Source organism: Mus musculus, chromosome 10, assembly GCF_000001635.26.
Source record: "Mus musculus strain C57BL/6J chromosome 10, GRCm38.p6 C57BL/6J".
NCBI lineage: Eukaryota > Metazoa > Chordata > Mammalia > Rodentia > Muridae > Mus > Mus musculus.
This window is the reverse complement of record NC_000076.6, coordinates 123,034,659-123,053,469: the sequence shown is the minus strand read 5'-3', so window position 1 is coordinate 123,053,469 and position 18,811 is coordinate 123,034,659. Positions and strand designations below refer to the sequence as shown.

General features: G+C 41.4%; 1 protein-coding gene across 9 annotated transcripts in view; it reads left to right on the top strand.

Annotated features, from left to right (window-relative positions):
- The window catches only part of Mon2 (MON2 homolog, regulator of endosome to Golgi trafficking), an 84,446-nt gene that overhangs the window by 23,036 nt on the left and 42,599 nt on the right, over positions 1–18,811 (top strand). For all 9 annotated transcript variants that reach the window (XR_380429.3, XM_006513969.4, XM_006513968.4 and 6 more), the window contains 8 exons: positions 1,158–1,285; positions 1,702–1,833; positions 7,043–7,172; positions 10,401–10,495; positions 11,114–11,239; positions 14,815–15,009; positions 17,334–17,458; positions 17,866–18,002. Coding sequence is in view for 8 of the 9 variants with exons in the window: in XM_006513969.4 (XP_006514032.1) it covers positions 1,158–1,285; positions 1,702–1,833; positions 7,043–7,172; positions 10,401–10,495; positions 11,114–11,239; positions 14,815–15,009; positions 17,334–17,458; positions 17,866–18,002 (1,068 nt within the window). In the remaining variant the exon portion in view is untranslated. The remainder of the gene's footprint in view (positions 1–1,157; positions 1,286–1,701; positions 1,834–7,042; positions 7,173–10,400; positions 10,496–11,113; positions 11,240–14,814; positions 15,010–17,333; positions 17,459–17,865; positions 18,003–18,811) is intronic.

Genomic DNA, 18,811 nt, shown 5'->3' with positions numbered 1-18,811 from the left:
GGGCTGAATTTACCGGGAGAGCCCAAGATGTATAATACAATTATGGTGCATAATACACAGTGGAATTTTGTCCATCTGTAAAGAAAAATGAAATGATGAGATTTGTAGTAAGATAATACAGAGGGTTACAGATGGTCAGAGTGACGTGCCCTTCCCTAAATGGCACTTGTGTTTCACACCCCTCCCTGTGACTCCTACAGTCCACAAGGCCAGGCTGCCAGGCATGAGACACCCACCTCTCTGGGCAAGAGTGGTGTGAGTGTTATGGGTAAAATCAGCTCTTCTCTGGTTGGAATTGGGGCCTGATCCATAAGAGGAAATTCATATCTGGCACTGTAAACACGATAAGAAGGAAACAATGGCTGAGGTGGTCTTTTTACCTTCAGTCATGATTATGAATGATTTTCTTTTAAGTTCTTCTGAAAAATTATTTTCTGACTCAGATATTCCTGTAGTTAATGAATGAGTTTTATTTCCTTGAAAAAGGCTATCAAACTCCTAACTTTAATGTTCCCTTTACTTAAAATTCCATGCTATTTATTTCGTTTCTCTGAAAGCGACAAACTTTTTTTTAATCTATTTTGCCTTTAAGCAATTTTTAAATTTTATGTTATAAATGAATTGTTCAATTGAATTTAATTATTATCACTACTTTAAAATGTCGAGAGTCGGTAGAATTAAGGTTAGGAGTAAAAGTTTGTATATTTAGTACTTAATTTAAAATGCCCTTTCTGTAATAACAGGAAGAATGCTATTGTTGTCTAAGAATTGTGTTTACTTCCTGAAGAAATTAGTGTTATAAACATTCACAGCATATAAAAATAATGTAGGGCACCTATGAACTATGGAAGGCATGATGTACATACAATTTGAACCACTTTCTGCTCTGTAATATGAATTCTTGTTTATTTTACTCTTGTATAATATGAAGAAATGTTAATTTCTGAACTTGTACCCAGAATCCCATGTTAGAGAAAGCCTGGGACTCCTGCAGTTGAGTAAAGACTGTACATCTGAATCCCCTGAATTCTTATGACTTGTTTCTGTTTGGATATTTACTTTACATAAAAAGAATTGTCATAGGTTCTAAGTACGTAGACAAACGTTCCTCACCATGCATCGATCAGTAAATCATCTGCTGTGTTTTCTGAATAAAGCATTGAAAGAGAACAGCTCAGAGGTCGTGCAGCCTTTCCTAATGGGGTGTGGGACCAAGGAACCAAAGATCACACAGTTGTGTTTGGCCGCCATCCAGAGACTCATGTCCCATGAAGTGGTGTCTGAGGTAGGTTGAAGATTTTATCTGAATTGCTTGTTAAGAGTTACGTCAGTAGTGTTCATGAGAAGATTGAAGTGAGCCTGATTCCTCCTGATTCCTCCTGGGAGGTAGTTTTACGAAAGAAGAGTAACTTAAAAATGAAGCTAACATTAAAGATGAACTGCACTCCAGTGAGCTACTTGTAATCTAAGGCAGAGTTCATAGTACAGGCACTGATTTTAGAATCAAGTTTTCAGTGTCATAGAATAGTTACAGAATATAATTCATATTTTAAAGTGTAGATTATTTGAATTGATAGTTACTCATTAATGTAAGTATTTTGTTTGTATCTCACTTGATGGTGGAAAATAAATAGTATTATTGTGAATCTCCATCATCTCTCAGATCTGAGTTGATTTTGTGTGCCGTCCTCTGATTCACAGACTGCTGCTGGAAACATAATTAACATGCTTTGGCAGCTAATGGAAAACAGCCTTGAAGAACTTAAGCTGCTTCAAACAGTTCTTGTTCTTTTAACAACCAACACGGTAGTTCATGACGAGGCACTTTCCAAGGTAAGAAACCCATTTAATTGATGTTTATAAATGTTTTGAGGTAGTGTTTGAATAAGCTGATTAAAAGATAGACGCCTAGAGCCATTGGAGTGAAGCACAAGTCACTTCTCCACAGTTACTGTGGTGGTCATCCTTGTGAGTTAGTCCCTCCAGATGAGAGGACATCCGTTAGCCAGCCTGTGGCTGGGCTGAGTTTAGTGAGGAATGCTGAGTGGGAGAAGAGCAGCCGTAGAGCTGTGTCGAGAAGGGATGTGAAAGGAAGGGCGGGCGGTGCCTTCATTGTGTCGGCTTCGGAATTTCTCCATGTTTGCTCCTCAGTTCTCCTGTTTTGAAGCTACCTGTATGCATTGTTAGGAAACCAAACAGCTCGGGCCTGTCTCATAAGTGGCCAAAACCCTTCTTTGAGCACTTAATACCACATGAGGTTTCCTAGCTAATTTTTACTTTCTTCCCTTCTCCCATCCTCTTTGGAATATAAAATCATGAAATATTTCTGTAGAACAGAAAGCAACATAATACAGTCCTCAGCTCATAGTTTATCCTCTAGGAGTGTTTTGAACTTGTTTGTTTGTTGAGATAAAGTCTCACTATGTGGCCTTGGATGGCCTGGAACTTGCTATGTAGACCAGGTTAGCCTCAAACTCACAGAGATGTGCTTGCCCCTGCCTCCTGAGTGCTAGGATTAAATGCCACCAGGGCCAACTTTGTTTCATAATGTCTGTGCTTTAAAGGAAGGCTAGTTGATAAAGAGAGATGTCTGCAGACTCAGTCTGCACACTGTCGTAGGTGGCTCTGGGTGTTCATCCTTCCTAGATGTTACCTTGGTGTTCTAGAGCATAACAGCTTTCATTCTTCCAGGCCCTGTCTACTAAGTGGAGTGCTTGTGTGCAGTTCCATCTGGTTTCTTGCTATCCAGTTATTCTTGTAATAACTATATTTAAAATGTATACACTGATACCACTTGACATACTAAAGAAGAAGAACTGGGGCTTGGGAGATGGTTCTGTCAGCAAAGCGTTTGCCGTACCAGCATGGGGACCTGAGGCGCATCGCTAGTACCCTCGTGAGGAGGGTGGGACCAAGTGTGTACTGGCTTATGCTCAGTGTGGGAAGAGACAGGTGACCCCTCGGTGTCCTGATTAGGTTCCTTTTGGTCAACTCCATGTCTACAAGTAACTTGGGGAAGAAGAGTTGCTTGAGCTCAGGTTAGAGAACATCATTGTACTGGCTAGTTTTGTGTCAACTTGACACAGCTGGAGTTATCCCAGAGAAAGGAGCTTCAGTTGAGGAAATGCCTCCATGAGATCCAACTGTAAGGCATTTTCTCAGTTAGTGATCAAGGGGGAAAGGCCCCTTGTGGGTGGGACCATCTCTGGGCTGGTAGTCTTGGGTTCTATAAGAGAGCAGGCTGAGCAAGCCAGGGGAAGCAAGCCAGTAAGTAACATCCCTCCATGGCCTCAGCATCAGCTCCTGCTTTCTGACCTGCTTGAGTTCCAGTCCTGACTTCCTTTGGTGATAAACAGCAGTATGGAAGTGTAAGCCGAATAAACCCTTTCCTCCCCAACTTGTTTCTTGGTCATGATGCTTGTGCAGGAATAGAAACCCTGACTAAGACAATCATCAAGGACACTTGAGGCAGGAACCGAAACAGACCATGGAGGAGTGCTGTCCACTGACTTGCTCAGCTTGCTTTCTTATACAGCCCACCCACAGTGGAGTAGACCCTTCAGATCAGCCATTCATCAAGAAGCTGCCCCACAGACATGCCCACAGGCCATTCTAAGGAGGCATTTCCTCAATGGAGGTTTCCTCTTCCTAGGCTACTCTAGCTTGTGTTAAGTTAAAAAACCCTGACTAGCACACTGAGGACCACTGTAAACCGTCTAGACTAGGAAGCAAGTTCCAGTGAGAGACCCAGTCTCAAAAGCAAGGTGGATGGTACCGGCCTTCACACACCTGTGCACACTGTGGGCACCTGAACTCAGACACTCACATGTGCACTCTTACACACACACACACATACAGAAAGAAGTAATTATAGAATTTATTTTAGTATGCTACCTAGTTGAAAATGAAGTATTGGCTAATAAAATTGAGGTAGAAAGGTATAATGCAAGCTTGATCAACATAGAGGCTCCTGTGTAACAACATAATATACTTTTTTGAAGTTGAGATATAGTGTAAGTTTTCTGTTAAAGGGCGTGTCACTTAAAAACTGAATGTAAGAGCCCTGAAGAGATGGCCCAGTGGTTAAAAGCACTAGCGGGAGGTCATGCATTTAATCCCAGCACTCGGGAGGCAGAGGCAGGTAGATCTCGAGTTCAAGGTCTGCCTGGTCTACAGAGTGAGTTCTAGGACAGCCAGGGCTACACAGAGAAACCCTGTCTCGACAAAACAGACAGAAAGCATACTAGTTGCTTCTGCAGAGGACCTGGGTTTGGTATCCAGCACCCTTCTGGCCTCCTCAGGCACCAGGCATGTAGGTAGTGTTCTTTCATGAAGGCAAAGCACTTAATATAAAATGAAAAATAATTCTTTTAAAAATGTTGATCAGTTGATAAGGCACAGAATTTTGTATTTCTTCCGAGAGTGACAACTATTAAACTTTTAGAAGATCTTTATGATACTGGTGTATGTAACCATATCTTAGAGCTTGAATTTTGTGGTCCATGAGCCATAAAATGAGTCACAGGGTAGAAGAAAACAATTGCAGATACAGAGCTCAGATTTTATGGTCCATGAACCATAAAATAAGTCACAGGGTAGAGGAAAACAGTTGCAGCTCTCTGACAAAGGACACACTTGTGCTTGTAAAGAGCTGTTTAAAGTATTATTCCCCAGGACAAAACTACCACATGAAGAATTGACAAAGGACTCTAAAGACACTTATGGATTGTGGCACTCAGTGGCAGCAGATGTGTAGGGAGAAGCTAGTGAAAGGAGAGCTAAAATCCCAGTGTTGTGTGTCCCTGCACGTTAGAGCAGCAGATCTTGACAGATGTCACCATCACATAGTGCTGCGGACGGAATTGCTCTGAAATCCACACACATCCAGAGCTACAGCACTGCAGATGTCCTTTAGAAAGATGGAGTTTCTTTAAAAGTCAACCTGCATTACCCTGTGACCTAGCCATGCCACTCCTAGGTATTTATCTAATGCAAAGGAAAATACTTGTCTTCATAGACTTGTATTTGAATGTTCATAGTAGCCTTACTCAGAGGAGCACCAAACTCGAAACTGTCCAGACGTCCATCTCCAGAAATGGTCACAAGCTCACCATGTAATCCCTCAGCAGGAGAAAGGGGTCTTGTGCTGGTGGATACACAGGACAGCACACACAAGTTCTACATGGAAGAAGCCAGACACATGGTGGATACACAGGACAGCACACACAAGTTCTACATGGAAGAAGCCAGACACATGATGGATACACAGGACAGCACACACAAGTTCTACATGGAAGAAGCCAGACACATGATGGATACACAGGACAGCACACACAAGTTCTAAATGGAAGAAGCCAGACACATGATGGATACACAGAACAGCATACACAAGTTCTACATGGAAGAAGCCAGACACATGATGGATACACAGGACAGCACACACAAGTTCTACATGGAAGAAGCCAGACACATGATGGATACACAGAACAGCACACACAAGTTCTAAATGGAAGAAGCCAGACACATGATGGATACACAGGACAACACACACAAGTTCTACATGGAAGAAGCCAGACACATGATGGATACACAGAACAGCACACACAAGTTCTACATGGAAGAAGCCAGACACATGATGGATACACAGAACAGCATACACAAGTTCTACATGGAAGAAGCCAGACACATGATGGATACACAGAACAGCATACACAAGTTCTACATGGAAGAAGCCAGACACATGATGGATACACAGGACAGCACACACAAGTTCTACATGGAAGAAGCCAGACACATGATGGATACACAGAACAGCACACACAAGTTCTAAATGGAAGAAGCCAGACACATGATGGATACACAGGACAGCACACACAAGTTCTACATGGAAGAAGCCAGACACATGATGGATACACAGAACAGCACACACAAGTTCTACATGGAAGAAGCCAGACACATGATGGATACACAGAACAGCATACACAAGTTCTACATGGAAGAAGCCAGACACATGATGGATACACAGAACAGCATACACAAGTTCTACATGGAAGAAGCCAGACACATGATGGATACACAGAACAGCACACACAAGTTCTACATGGAAGAAGCCAGACACATGATGGATACACAGAACAGCATACACAAGTTCTACATGGAAGAAGCCAGACACATGATGGATACACAGAACAGCACACACAAGTTCTACATGGAAGAAGCCAGACACATGATGGATACACAGAACAGCACACACAAGTTCTACATGGAAGAAGCCAGACACATGATGGATACACAGAACAGCATACACAAGTTCTAAATGGAAGAAGCCAGACACATGATGGATACACAGGACAGCACACACAAGTTCTAAATGGAAGAAGCCAGACACATGATGGATCAATCTTTCATATAAAATTGTAGAAAATGCTGAGTTGTGAAAAAAAAAAAAGTGACAGTTTCCATGGTCCAGGAGAGGAAGTGGGTGCAGAGGTATGCGAGAAAGTGCACTAGAGTAACAGAAGTGTGCCATCACTGCAGCGTGCTCCATGGCCGCGTCCGTATGGAGCAGGCGGAACTCATGGGATTATATGCCTTAAAGAAGTACAACTCAGCATATACAAGTTTCTTAATAATACAGTTGCTTTTTAAAGGGAAAAGTGTGGCACTCTTCTAATAAAAGTACACTTTTATTTATAGTTTTAGCAATTTATATAGAACTTCTCTAAGTATTTAGTGATATAACAAACATGAACACTTGCTATTTCTAAAGCAAGTCACTCTGGAAAAATGAAACACGACACACTCACATACAGTAAATGACGTACGCATATTTGCAAAAAGGATTCTGAGCTGTTTTAGCTAGTCTTACTTATATAGCTATGTAACTTACTGAGATTGAACTATTTTGAAATCTGAGGATTTTTGTAGTTTTATAATAAGGTGGAACTTTTCATGTTTGAGTAAAACAAATTATTTGACTTTAGTGTCATCTCATAGATTCTGCTCTTCAGTTTTACTTCATGCTAAGGAATTTTTTTTCTAGGCTATAGTTCTCTGTTTTCGACTCCACTTCACAAAGGACAATATTACAAATAACACAGCTGCTGCTACAGTCCGACAGGTCGTGACTGTCGTCTTCGAGAGGATGGTGGCTGAAGATGACCGTCACAGAGGTAAAGGCTGACAGCTGTCTCCTTTCGTTGTGAGTGGTTCCCATGTGCAAGGTCTAACTCTCACTCACTTTTACATTTACCCCGGAAACTAGTGACACCCAAAGCTGGAACAGTTTAACTGTCACACATGCTGGAAACCCAGCCTCAGCAGGATCAGGATCATTAGTTTAAGACCAGCAAGAGAACAGTCTTAAAGAATGTTCAAAAAATACCTGAAAACTCATACACACGCATGTAAATGCACACATTCATGTGTACAGATATGTCTGTGAGTGTGGTAGATACAGGTGTGTTTATATATGGGTTAATTTCCTTTTCTTTTTTGTTAATTTGGTGAATTTATCCTTCCAGGGGATCCAGCGAGGAAGGTGTATGGCAGGGGTGGAAAGTGGCCGCAAACCACACCGTGGTCAGGAAGGAGAGGGGAGGGAGGGAGGGAGGGAGGGAGGGAGGGCTGTGTTCAGGACCCTGCTTACAGCACAGGTGCATTATGGCAGCTTTCCCAGGTCACTTTAACCTAGCAGCTCCCTCACAGGCATGCCCAGGAGCTCCTGTCCTTGAAGGTGATTCCAAAACTTGTCACGTTAACAATCAGTAGTAACCATGGCAGTTATAGTGCGAGAGTGTGTGTGTGTGTGTGTGTGAGTGTGAGTGTGTGTGTGAGTAAGTGTGTGTGAGTGTGAGTAAGTGTGTGTGAGTGAGTGTGTGTGAGTGTGTGAATGAGTGTGTGTGTGTATACACGTATGTAACACATACATACACATATACATGTTACTTAATTCTTAGTTTGAGTTTTATTGCTCAAACACCTTAGCCACAGTAACTCCTATAAAGGACAACATTGAACTGGGCTGGCTTATAGTTCAGGTTTACTCCATTATCTTATGGCAGTAAGCATGGCAGCGTGTAAGCAGACGTGGTCCTGGAGGAACCAAGAGGATATGCAGGCAGCAGGAGACTGACACACTGGCATAGGCTGAGCATGGAGGCCTCAGAGTCTGCCCCCAGAGTGACACACTTCCTCCAAAAAGGCCACACCTCCTAATACTGCCACATGCTATGGCCAAGTATTCAAACACATTAGCGAATAGGGGCCATTCTTATTCAAACCACCACACTATTGATGACAATTTAAAAATAAATTATTCAGCTGGCCATAGTGGCACCTGCCTTTAATCCCAGGCCTTGGGAGGTAGAGGCAGGTGGGTTTTACAGGTTCCAGGAAAGTCAGAGCTACATACAGAGAGATCCTGTTTCAAAAACCCAAGCAAACAGACAAACAAATGATTCACTATCTTATCACTCTGGGTAGATGTTTCATTTTCCATCTTAAGTTTTAACATGTGTATAGACCACCCCCATTGAGGATGATAATTTCACAATTTAATAAAATATTATATTGCATATATTTTATGCAAACATATCCTATGAGTATTTGTGGGGTTCTTTTATCTGTTGGCCTATACTGTGTGGCTGTGCTCTAATGCAGTGAGCAGCTCCTGCTAGGCCCTGTGGACCGCTGGGTTGTAGAGCTGCCTTGAGTATCTCCACCTGTGCTTTCAGTGGTCACCACGGAGAGTTCAGTTCCCACGCATAGCTCCTCGCGTGAATCTCTGCCTACGTGCATCCTACACCTATCAGAAGTTACTGGTGTATGTTAACCTTTCACATCTTATTAAATACTCTGATTATAGTGAGGTATTTCTTTGTGGTTTAAAATTATTCTTAAGTCAGAAACATTCTTTTAGAGAATTGACAGGAGTGACCTTTTTTGGATTACAAATGATTTTTCCACCTGCTGTGGCAAAGATCTTAAGGTGCTGCAGTCATGAACAACCTGGCTTTTTTTGTCAAGCAAGAAAAATTGTGTGTATATGTATGTAATGTGTGTGTGTTTATATATAATTTTATTATTTATTGTGTGTTCAGGTGTGTGCAGGCAGGCATAGCACAGCACAAACGTGGAGGTTCATGTGCGTGCCCTCCCTGAGTTCTATCCCAGGGATGGAGTGCAGGCCAGCTTGCTTGGCCACAGGCACCTTTACCTGTGGAGCATCTACAGCCTTGGGCCTGCTTAGCTGCTTTTCCCTTTACATAGTGGATCTTTGAAGTTGGTGTGTATATGGGATATTGGGAAATATGGCCGTTGTGCATCCTCTAAGAATGACCTTGTCTTTCCTGAGCTGACCGATGATTAAAGTTTTTGCGTTTAGATTAGCTGTTCTTCACTGTTGGTTTGCTAGACTGTTCCCACTGGTGTTGGAACATGGTTTCCCTGCAGTTCCCTCTGAGGACAAGCACAAAGACAATCTCAGTAGCCGTAAGTGTCAGGGAAATACTCAGAGTCGCATTAAGCACAGGACAGTTTCCTAGTGCAAATGTCTTATATTCATAACCTTGATGTAATTCCTGGAGTAGTATTTTCATCCAAATTTCTCTAAAGGCTAGTATACCATTTGCTGCTTCCTAGTTTAATAATACAGAAAAAATTACCAAGAACAGTTTTCAATTATTTATTAAATCAACACTGATTTTAAAACAAGCTGCTATAATTTACAAAGAATATGTCCTTTAAAAAATTATTACACTCGTATGTATGTGTGTGTGTGAGCATGTGCACGTGTGCACACATTCACATGCAGGCACACAGGCACACAGGTGGAGGTCAGAGGACAACTGGCGAGAATTAGTCCTTATCGTCCACCATGTCCATCCTGGGCCTCAAACTCAGACCCTCAGGCTTGGTATCAGGCACCTTTGCTCACCAGCCTTGTCACCAGCCCAGAGAATGGGATCCTCCCTACTAATGTGAAAAAGACAGGGGCTGAGCAGGGAAAACCGCTCTAGCTGATTCTTAGCTGATGCCCCCATGACTGGCAGCAACCATGGCCGACCAAACAGTTAATCCTTCTGAACGTGGTAAAGGGCAGAAGAAATGACTATATGTAAACTTTATGTTTGATATTTAATACAGAGTCAGAGATCATGTGATAAAAGCTGAAAAATAAGAAACTGGGAAAATCAAGTGTTTAATAAAAATAATAAGCTTGTTAAAGTGTATGTAAGAAAATGAGCAATTGTTATTGTATTTTGTATAAAAATATCTTGTTTGAAGACATGGTTCTTTAAACAGGAACCAAGGTTATGTAAAATATTATGATGAATTTTAAACATAGTATGTGGTTTGTAAAAGGGCATTTGAACTTCAGTTTCTGGCCTGTTTTGCAGATATAGAACCTCCAGTGCCGATCCAAGGAAACAGTAACAGAAGGTCTGTCAGCACGCTGAGACCCTGTGCTAAGGACGCATACATGCTCTTCCAGGTACTTCAGCTGACAGAGGAACCCTACTGTAACATACAGCCTGTGCAAGTGTTTTATTGCAGAATTTATGTCTAATGTGATTTTAATCCAAAAAATTGCATAAAATTAAAAGTATTATTTTATATTAAAGTAATTCTAAAAGGCTGAAAAAAAGATTTCCGCATCTACTGTATACCTAACTAGCATGATAAAATGTTGGGCCACACCTTACGGAAGCGAAACTAGACTCAGAACTAGAGAAATGGGTATATTAGGGATAACGAGCATTCCTTCAGTGGGAAGAGGTTAAGGGACAGATTGGCTGTTTACTCAGTGCAATCTGATACACAAATGCCTGCTTCTCACATCAGTTGGCAGACTAAATCCTTTGAAGTATAGTAAGACTAAACGCTTACTCCTTATTAAAATAGCACTAATACTTGTCTATAGCTGTCTGTTGTCTGTAGTTACGTACGTCTTTTGGGGCTTACTAATCTACTGCGTGTACAATTTGTCAAAAGTGGAATCGCTAATGCTTCATTTTTAAGAAAAAGAGGTTTGTTTCGTTTGTTTTATAAACTGGGTCGTGGAAAGCGTACGTTATCATATTACATGACACTTTTTTGTTTAATTTCGCAGGACCTCTGTCAGTTGGTTAACGCTGACGCCCCTTACTGGCTAGTGGGCATGACGGAAATGACTCGGACATTTGGCCTTGAGTTGCTAGAGTCTGTCCTCAATGATTTTCCACAAGTGTTTTTACAGGTAAGCCAATAGATATTAGTTTGTCACAAAATAGTTTTTCATAGCTATTTGTCAAGGGATCAGCATGTGTGTCCTCCATATTAGAAGATGCGGTGTGCCTTAGGCTTTAGAGCGGAGCGGCCTGGTCTGACCGCTTGTTTGAGAGTGTGCGGTTTGCTTTTCGTGGTGGTTTCTGCTCTTCTGTGATGACGCTTTACACGTGCAGCTGCCCTACTCTCCTGAGGAAGGCCATAGGAATAAAGAAAGCCGTCGGTCTAAGTTTGCTTTAGTGTTGGTTTTTGTAATTACCCCCCAACATTTTAAAACTTTATTATTAGAATAAATCTTAGAAACTTATTTAGGCAAATTTCCCCAAGCTACAGAGTTAGGAAAGACATGTGAAAACACACTGTTTCTTTTTCTTTTCTTTTTTCAGCATCTGTGGTTGTTTTGTCTGCATGTATGTCTATGTACCACATGCATTCAGTGTCCATGGATGCCAGACGAGGATGCCTGATTTCTGGAGCTGAAGTTACACATGGTTTTTAGCCATCATGTGGGTGCTAGGAACCAAACCTGGGTCCTGTGGAGGAGCAGCCAATGCTCTTAACCACTGAGCCCTCTCGCCAGCACCAAAATAAGTCATTTCTGAGCAGAATCCATGAAAACCATTATTACTGCATAATTACGTTCTCAAGTTCTCAAAGTGATCTGCTAGCACACATTACTCCTATACCCAGCAACACTGTCTGTTATACTTAAGGGAAAGGAAAAACCTCCTGTGGTTAAAAACTAAAGAAACTCATGACCACTAAGCCACCACTAAGGAAGATACTTGAAGAAATTCTTCAAGAGTAATCATGCTGAAGTATGGAATGAGGAATAGGAAAATCTAAATCCTTCAAAATCAATAGGAATTAATGTGCAAGTTTCATTTATAACTGTATAGTAATGGTCTCAATTCTCTAATCAAAAATAGCACAAGTTGTGAGACTGAGTTTATACCAAATTTTGGAAAACAGACACCGTGTCTCCCTCATTTTTTGTCCATAGGATTTCATAGTCAGGTAAAATCAGGTGTGAATACTGAATGAAAGTGGAAGCTGTGCAGGGAGAAAGAGGAGGGTGGAGAGCGTGGGAGCCCAGTGGACTTGAGTGTGCTCTGCACACTTAGGAAGGTGCTTTCCTCACACAGACAGTGAGAGCGACAGGTTTCACAAATGTCCTCAAGCATAGTTTTCATTTGGCAATAAAAGAAACTGACACAAATATTAGAATCAAAATTTCAGTCACTCTCACTATCCCTTTTTACACGGAAAGAATTAACGCATACATTAAAATATATGTGACGAAACCGTAAGAGCACACCTGACTGTTAGCTCAGATCCAGGAGACGAGGCTAGTGACGGCAGTTTGCTGGTTTTGTTTGGTTGGTTGTTTTTAATATTTACTGAGCAAATTAATTACCGATAACTTGCTTATTTTCCTGTAACATTAAATTATTAAGTTGGGTGATTTTTTTAAATGATTCTTTCATGGTCTTAATGAAATCTGAATGGTTAAAATAATAAAATATATTGGAAGTTAATTATTAAGTACAGACTTAAGCCATATATTGTCACTAAAGTGAGACTACTCTTTTTTGTTTGTTTGTTTGTTTGTTGTTTTCTCTTTACATCCCAGTTGATGTCCCCCTTCCTGGTCACCCCCTCTCATAGTCCCTCCCCCATCTCATTTCCTCTTTTCCTTTAAGAGAGTGGAGGCCCCCTCCAGGTACCCCCACGCTGGCACATCAGGTTGATGCAAGGCTAGGTGTATCCTCTCCCACTGAGGCCAGACAGGGCAGCCCAGCAAAAGAACACATCCCACACTGGCAACAGCTGTTGGGACAACCCCCACTGCAGTTGTTCGGGACCCACATGAAGGTCAAGCTGCACATCTGCTACATATGTGCGGGGGGGGCCTAGGTCCAGCCCATGTATGTTCTTTGGTTGGTGGTTCACACTCTGAGAGCCCCCAAGGGTCCAGGTTAGTTGACTCTGTTGGTCTTTCTGAGGAATTCTTATCTCTTTCCCCCTACTCTTCTATAAGAGTCCCAGGCGCCATCTAATGTTTGGCTGTGGAATTCTGCATCTGTTTCAGTCAGCTGCTGGGTAGAGCCATGCTAAACTCCTGTCTGCAAGCATAACAGAGGGTTAATAGTGCCAGGGATTGGGGCTTGCCCATGGGATGGGTCTTTAGTTATTGCTTGGCTATTCCCTCAGTCTCTGCTCCATCTCCATCTCCCCCAGCTTTACATTTCTTATAGACAGGACAAATTTTGCTTCAGAAGTTTTGTGGGTGGGTTGGTGTCCCCATCGCTCCACTGGGGTTCCTTCCTGCCTGGCTCCAGGAGGTAACCTTTTTAGGTTCATACCCCATTCTTGGAGCCTCCCCATCCATAGGTCTCTGTATCCCGACCCCACTCCCTCCCCCAGCTATAGATTTCCATTCATTCTCATTAGGATCAGGTATGGGGAGAGACAGGGGAGATGGCCAGATGGCCAGCAGAGTGAGTGAGACTGCTCTTAACTGACATTAATGGAAAACTAGCAAGTTAACGAAGCCTTTCACCTGACTTATAGTCACTTTAAATAACATTGTACTATTATTTATGGAATTCTCAACAAGTAAAATGTTATGCTTGCTTCTTATGGATGTTATCTCCTTGTGGTCTGTTGGAGCAATCAAATAGATATTTTCAAGTTAGTCTTTAAATCATCTTTACATGAGTAAAATTATTTTTGTAAAATAACTTCAGAGAAATATATACTTTTTGATAAATAATAATTATTAATTAAATGTTTACTCTTATTTTAAATGCTTTATAATCTTGTGTTAATAACTTAAATGCTTTATAATCTTATTAATAAACACTAAAAATTATAAAATCATGTATGCTCTCTTTTTAAAATATACATTAATTTTTTAAAACTTCTTGAAATATTTTTAGTTTGTGTTTAATCCATGTAAGAACAGCACATATTTCAAACCTCTTTGTAAAATATACAAAGGGCCTCATGAGACAATACTACTTTCAGATTCTAGGAGAGGGACAAGCATCTTACCCAACAGTGAAATAACTTACCCAATGTTATCTGGTTTGAAAATACTAATTAGATATGATTGATAGTGATGAGTAGTCTTCACTTTAGTGAAAATAGAAGCTTAATCTGCATTTAATGGTGAACTTCAAATACATTTATTATTTTAATCATTCAGATTTCAGGTGATCAGCTAGATCGATTAAATAGAACCAGCTCACACAAACAATGCTAGTTAAAAATCTTTGGAAAACAAACAAGAGACAGTGAATGTGGAAAAGAAATGTGTAAGGAATGGGGTGTGAGATGGATGGGGGAGGGGTGTAGCAGGCATAGGAGAGAAGTAAGAAAAAGTAGAGAGAAACTGGAATATTTTGTATTTACATTACAAAGCTGTCAAAGAACAAACCTTACTAAGAAAAAGATAAACTCATTAATTTAGATCCTTTATGATAATCTAATTTTTTAGAAGTATCACTACAAACTCAGTGATTTTTTTTCCTTTGCAAATAGCATCAAGAATTCAGTTTTCTCCTCAAAGAACGGGTGTGTCCGCTCGTGATCAAGCTCTTTTCTCCAAACATCAAGTTCAGACAAGGCTCCAGTACGTCATCCTCTCCAGCACCCGTTGAAAAACCATATTTTCCTATTTGCATGCGTTTACTGAGAGTGGTGTCTGTTCTGATCAAGCAGTTTTACAGCCTCTTGGTAAGTGTTCATTTCTGGGCATGTTTTATATACATTGCATGTATTCTTGTTTCTGACAGAATACCCCAGCTGCGGACTTGAAGGAGGGAAGGCTTACTCCTTGGCTCATGGTTTCAAAGGCTTTGGTCCTTAGACAGCTGATTGTATTACTTCGGGCCTGAGTTAGGTTTGGGGGATGTCACCAAAGCCGCCTATCTCATGGTAGCCGGAAGCAGCAGACTGATCGTGCCTGTGGCAGCAGGCCTCCTCCCTTGCCCCTTTTATTCCACCTGAGTTCCCGGCCTTTGTTGGAGGGCTCACCCGCATGCAAAGTGAACTGCCCTTCCTATTCATCAATCCTCTTTGAGAATACCCTCACACGTGTACCCAAACGTGGACCTCATGAACGAACGCTCTAGGTGTTTTCTTAATTCAATCAAGTTAACAGTGGAAATCAAACATCAGTTGTTTTTAAATAAAATAGATAGATGTATATATGTTATATTATATGTGTATGTGTGTATATAAAATATACATCTTTTATTTATGTATGACAGTGAAGATGTATTGATGCTAGTACAGTTTGCTTTTGTTTCCATGATTCCTGCCAAGGCATTTACTGTTGTAATGCTATTGCTTTTATGCTATCAGATCAAGTTTCATTACACTGAAAATAATAAATCGTAATAGTATTATTATGAAAATTCGTTTGACCTCATACATTCCAATAAACTATCTTGAGCTTATATGAGACCTCAAAGCCTGTCTCCATAATGATACACTTCCTCCAACAAGGCCACACCTCCTAATAGTGCCACTCCCTGTGGGCCTAGCATTCAAACACATGAGTCTGTGGGGTACAAACCTATTTAAACCACCACATTCCACTCCTTGGCCTCCATAGGCTTGTAGCCATAACATAATGCAAAAATACATCCAGCTCAACTTCAAAAGTCCCCATAGCCCTTAACAGTCTCAAACTTGTTTAAAAATCCAAAGTGCACAGTCTCTTCTGAGACTCATGCGGTCTCTTAACTGAATCCTCTATAAAAAGAAAGATGCATATTTTCCACCATCACATCTTGTGCAGTGGCACAAGGTACACATTACTGTTCCAAACCATCATAGTGAGGAAATACTGGGCAAAGGCAAGACCAGAAACCAGCTGGCAAGCTATAAACTCTCAATCTCCATGTCTGATGTCAGTGCTCTTCAGATCTCCAAGTCCTCTCAGCGTTGTTGACTGCAGCGCACTTCTTTTTTTTTTTAAGATTTATTTATTTTATTTATATGAATTCATTGTAGAAGAGGGCATCAGATCTCATTACCAATGGTTGTGGGCCACCATGTGGTTGCTGGGAATGGAACTCAGGACCTTCAGAAGAGCAGTGAGTGCTCTTAACCTGCTGAGCCATCTCTGCAGCCCTGTAGCACACTTCTTTCTCTTGGGCTGCTTCCACTTCCTTTTAGCAGCTTTCCTTGGTAGCTACCCCACGACTCTGGCTTCTCCAACATCACGGGGTCTCCAAGGCAATTGGGCTTCACCTCGCCAGCTTCCCAACCGCCCTGTGGGCCTCTGTGCTGTGGTACCCCCCTCCCTGCCCTCTAACACACTCGTGCCTGGCCTCTGTGGCTTTCCTGAGTCCCAGAGGGAGATTTTTGTTTGTTTGTTTGTTTTGTTTTGTTTTGTTTTTTCTGAGACAGGATTTCTCTGTGTATCCTTGGCTGTCCTGGAACTCACTCTTTAGACCAGGCTGGCCTTGAACTCAGAAATTCGCCTTTCTCTGCCTCCCAAGTGCTGGGATTAAAGGCGTGCGCCACCATGCCCTGCCTGAGGGAGATTTTATAATCCCTTTCTAATGTCCTTGACTCAATTCCCAGGCAGCAGAAGGAGACTGAGTCTCTGGCCATAGATTGAGTTTATATGAGATCTCAAAGCTTGCCTCCATAGTGACATACTTCTCCAACAAGGCCATACTGCCTAATAATGCCACTCGCTATGAGCCAGACATTGAAACACATGAGTCTAGTTAAGCCACCATAAACCAAACTGCCTCTTTGCTTTCTAGCATATGTGTGGAGTATCACTGAAGGTCAGATCATACATTTGTTAGCAGTTTGTAGGGCTAGAGATGGCAAGATGGTGTACCATGGTTTCTACAAATAAGGATCGGGAATGAACAGCAGACCATTAGTATCTCAGGCGTATAGTTAGAGAGAAGCCATGGTTGTGTTCTGCTGAACTAGTTCTGCATTTTATTCTAGTTACTGTGAAGATGATTTAAGATTGTTATTATCATTTCTTTTTTGCTTGAATGTTTAAAAATCTGTTTTTTTTTTTTTAGGTGACTGAGTGTGAAATATTTCTGTCACTTCTGGTGAAGTTTCTGGATTCAGATAAGCCACAGTGGCTTCGAGCTGTTGCAGTGGAGTCGATACACAGGCTCTGTGTGCAGCCTCAGTTACTAAGGTAAGTCGCAGCAGGATTCTGCTAAACAGATAGCCCTTATCTGAGCTCAGAAGAGCTTAGTGCCTGTGTGTAAGTATTAGTGCTGCTTCCCAATTAAATTGTGTTTATGTGCACGAAGTCACTGCAGCGTGAGCTCAGGAGGACCCGGGAGAGCTCAGACACGTGGGTAGTGAGCCGTCATTTACTAAGCAAATGAAGCCAACATTTCTTTTTCTTTTTTGTTTTGTTATGACCTTTGTCAAATAAACCTTTGTTTCTAACCCAAATTAGAGAAACCACTCAGGCATAAAGAATGACACCAAATATGGAATTGTAAATACTAGGCAATATTACTGGCTAATATTAAAATGTGAATATTCTAATACATTAAAATGCTTTTCTCAGAAATGTTTAAAATTATTTTGCAGGTCATTTTGTCAGTCGTATGACATGAAGCAACATTCCACCAAGGTTTTCCGAGACATTGTGAATGCACTGGGGTCTTTTATCCAGTCTCTGTTTCTTGTCCCTCCTACTGGAAATCCTGCCACAGCCAACCAAGCTGGTAACGTTGTCATCGTCATCATATTTGTCTTCACTTTCTCCCTTGGTTTACAGGAGTCAGTGTTATGAGAGAAGTTTGTGCTATACAAATTTAAACCACCTATTGAGAGTAAAAGTTTATATTTTTATAAAATATAAATTTTGTAAAATATATAAAATGATTTGTATTTTTGTTTATTCCTATAACTGTATGTGTTTATATATGTGCAGGCGCAGGTTTTGTGTGTGTGTGTGTGTGTGTGTGTGTGTGTGTGTGTGTGTGTGTGACTGGGACCTGGGGCTCATTTGTTAGGTGAGCTGGATGGCTAGCAGGGTGCTGACTCTGCCTCCTTCTGCCTCCCCAGTGCTAGGATTGCATGTGTGTATTACCAAGCCAGGGTTTTGTGAGTCCTGAGGAGTGAAATAAGCACTCCTTCATATGTCCATCAGTTTGTTCATGTTGCAATTTCTCTGTCCAGTTGCATGGTTTCTTCATTTACTGTGAGGCTGAGGTAAAAATACCTTCCACCATTTTCTTTAAGACACACACACATCTTAGTGTACTGGAGAGCAAACTCGAGTCCTCATGCCTGAGTGACAAAGGCTTTACCAACAGAGCTACCTATTCAGGGATCCAACTCAGATCACAAGGCTTTGCAGCAATCACCTTTTATCCCCAGAGCCTTCCACCTCTCTAGCCCCTCAGATCATCTTCAAGTTCTGGAGATCCTTCTCCAAACGAAACAGCTCAGGGAGGCCCCTCCCTTTTTTCTTTTCCTTCCTATTAGTGATTTTTAGAGTCTACAAATTATGGAAATGGTTTCCTGTGGT